Source organism: Triticum dicoccoides, chromosome 4A, assembly GCF_002162155.2.
Source record: "Triticum dicoccoides isolate Atlit2015 ecotype Zavitan chromosome 4A, WEW_v2.0, whole genome shotgun sequence".
NCBI lineage: Eukaryota > Viridiplantae > Streptophyta > Magnoliopsida > Poales > Poaceae > Triticum > Triticum dicoccoides.
Genome location: NC_041386.1, coordinates 742467581 through 742470747, shown reverse-complemented (window position 1 = coordinate 742470747; position 3167 = coordinate 742467581). Strand labels below are relative to the sequence as shown.

General features: G+C 44.4%; 1 protein-coding gene across 1 annotated transcript in view; it reads right to left on the bottom strand.

The window, feature by feature from the left end:
* LOC119284381 overlaps nucleotides 1–2450 on the bottom strand; it is a 9674-nt gene extending 7224 nt beyond the window's left edge. Inside the window, exon 1 of the mRNA XM_037563523.1 lies at nucleotides 2328–2450. Coding sequence (XP_037419420.1) covers nucleotides 2328–2450 — 123 coding nt within the window. The remainder of the gene's footprint in view (nucleotides 1–2327) is intronic.
* Nucleotides 2451–3167: the final 717 nt, after the last annotated feature.

The following is a 3167-nucleotide window of genomic DNA, read 5'->3' as shown; positions in this document are numbered from 1 at the left end:
CTCGCCCTCCCGCTCCTCGTCTCCGGCGCCATGACAGAACAGGATAGCCCACCGCCCCGGCCGGCGACGGCGACGGACGGCGGGAGGCCGGGGATGGAGAAGAAGCTCCGATCTGGGTGGGTGGGTGGGGATCGACTGACGGAGCAGAGAGCTCCACACTGAACCTTTTTTTTTTGAGGGATACTCCACGCTAGTCCTGGCCATCTCAGGCCCGGCCCTGTCGGCCCACCCAGGCCCGGCCCTAAACTCCAGGGCCTAGGCCTGATGGGCTTGCCCATGGGCCGGGCTTAGGCCTGAGTTTTGAGCCCACCAGTAGGGCCTGGATGGGCTTGGGCTTGGCATATTGGCATTTTAAGGAAGAGGCCCGGCCCACGGCCCTAAGCCCTAAGGGCTTTTTAGGGCTTTTTTACCAGATGGGCTGGGCTTGGGCTTGAAAAGTAGGCCTAGTGATAGGGCCTGGGCCTCAGTTTTCTGCCGTGGGCTTTTTCAGGCCCGGCCCAAGCCCGGCCCGGCCCAGCCCATGGTCAGATATACTCCACACTGAACTATTATTTCCTTTCCGCTTGAGAAAATTTTACGCGGCCCATTTGGTCTTGGCCCAAGAAGAATAAGCATGCCATCCGCTTTGCACGCAGTTTGGCGCGCTCTCAACCACCCTCCACGTGGCGCGCTCTCAGCCACCCGTCACGTGTCACGCTCTGGGCGCTTCCTCCGGATTATTATTTTCACACGCATTTTTGGCTTTTTAAACGGGTTTTTTCGACGTTACGGTTTTCCACCGGTCTTCTTTACCTTTTGGACCAAAAAATTTTACGCGAAAAAATGCATTTTCTTTTTTTTCTTTCACAAGAGTCATGGTTTTGCTTCCGCGTGAGGGCACGCTTTTGCTTCCGCGGGAGTCACGGCCGTGCCTCTTGGAAACGGAAAAAATACGTGTTTTTTGGGTTTTTTTTTTCTTCCGAGAGAGGCACGGTTGTGCTTTCGCGGCCGTGCCTCTCGGAAACGGAACAAAAAATATGTTTTTATATTATTACTTTCCTTTCGAGAGAGGCATCATTTTTCTTTCGCCTCTCGAAAACAAAAAAGAACATGTTTTCTATTTATTTATTTTCTTTCACGGGAGGCATGATTGTGCTTTCACAAGAGGCACGGCCATGCCTCCTCGGAAACAAAAAAATGTGTTTTCTTTCTTTTTCCTTTCACGAGAGGCACGGTTTTGCTTCCGCGAGAGTCATGGTTATGATTTCGCGAGAGGCACGGGCGTGCCTTTTTCAAGGGAAAAAAACCGTGCTCCCGATTCGGTTTTTTTGTCCGATTTTTTTAGTGAAAAAAAGTTTGTCAAAACCTATCAACATGTGATTTAGTTTTGAAGATCTCGACGCGAGGAATCTAACAGTGAAAACGGTTCGAGCTTTGGACGCACGATTTAAGCGATAAAACGTTTTGAATAAACGAATCTACGGAAAAAGGGAAAACTCTCAGATTGCGACAAGTGGCGCACATGCAGCATGCCACTTGTCACAACCTGGGGAGATGGAAGTGATCTTTGTAACGAGCACTCCTTAACTAGTGATTTCGATACATTCCACTCAAATCGGTCAAATTCCCTCCCAAAAAAAAACTCAAATCGGTCAAAACAGAAAGAGTGTAATGCAATGTTACTGCTAGCACAAACGAACTCACATAAAAAAGTGAATACAAAATCGGATAGTTTCAGTGTCTATCACACAAGTCGAAGTTTGTCACTCAGATCCAATTTATTATCCCCTAGAACTTAAGCTCCCACAAAATGAAAAGTCTAGGATCAGGGGTCGCCTGGAACCACATTAACTGTTGCAGTTAGAGGGCTTGTTTGCTGCTAGGTCCACCAAGAAAAATTTTATGGGAGGGCTTACATAAGATTTTTTTTAGCATTTTACACACTCAAATACTTGTTTTACCCTTGGGCCCCCGCAACAGTTTCTACCTAGATCCGCCACTAATACCACTGTGGGGTATAGGTTGCCTCAAGATATCTATGACCAGAGATCACTACACAAAAACAACTTTTGTTTTGAGAGTTAAAGGATTTCACCACACCTATCTCTACGAAACTTCTTTCTCTTTTCTTCATACAATAGAAAAAAGATCAAATTTTTAGAATAAAGAAAAAGGGACTAAGAGCATATGACAAATTTGATCCCTTGTACGTCTGTGGACGCATCCGGGGAGAGAGGCAGGTCACCCTTCACTTTGCGTGCGGTGCAATCACATACCTCAAATTTGATACCTCTAGCATGACTACCCTATGTAGTGGATGACATCCGCGTCGACAGTGCCGGACGGACCAACCTCCTGGTCCTTGGTTGCCGCCCGCTCCTTTGACTTCTCTTGGACTCCATGTCTGTGAAGAGGACGTCGTTCTCCGCATGTGCCTCGCGGAGGAAGCATCGGTTTGCCTCCACCTCCATCTCCGAGTGGATAGAGTGGGGATGGCTTGCTGCTCTGGCGAGGTGGAAGTGGAACAGACACCGCATCCATGATCTATTCCTCTCTAGATCGCCCCCAATATGCTCTCTTTGCGAGCAAAGGGTTTCTTTTTCGGAGACGGGAGCAGAACGAGGTCCTTATTGTTGGGTTGTATGTGCTCGGTTAGTTGAATGGGTTGCCCAGCCCATCTAGCCCACTTTTTATTAATGTTGCTTGCTTTGTCTAGTCTTGGTTCTTTTCAGCTTCCCGTTCCCTTTTCAGTTTTGCTTTTCTACGGTTTCTCCAATCAATTTTCTTTTTCCTCTTCTCATTTCAGTTTTTCGTTTTTGCCTAGGGTTTTTTATCATTATTTTTTCTACTTTTCATTCTTCTTTTTTCTTCTTATTTTATTTTTCCCTTTGAATTTTTATAATTCAATAATTATTAAAAGTCTTTCCAAATATCAGAATTTTTCTATATTTGAAAAATCAGGAATTTTTAAAACTTTCATGAATTTTAGAAAGGTGTTTATAAACTTTAAAATGTTTGGAAATAAAAACATCCATGCATTTTAGAAAATTCTAATGAAATATTGAAATTATTTATGATTTTAAAAGAATTTTAAATTTTTAAATACTAATGAATACTAAAAAAGGCTGTGGAATATGAAAAAATTTCTTCAATTAAAAAATATTCATTGATTCTAAAAGTTCACAAAT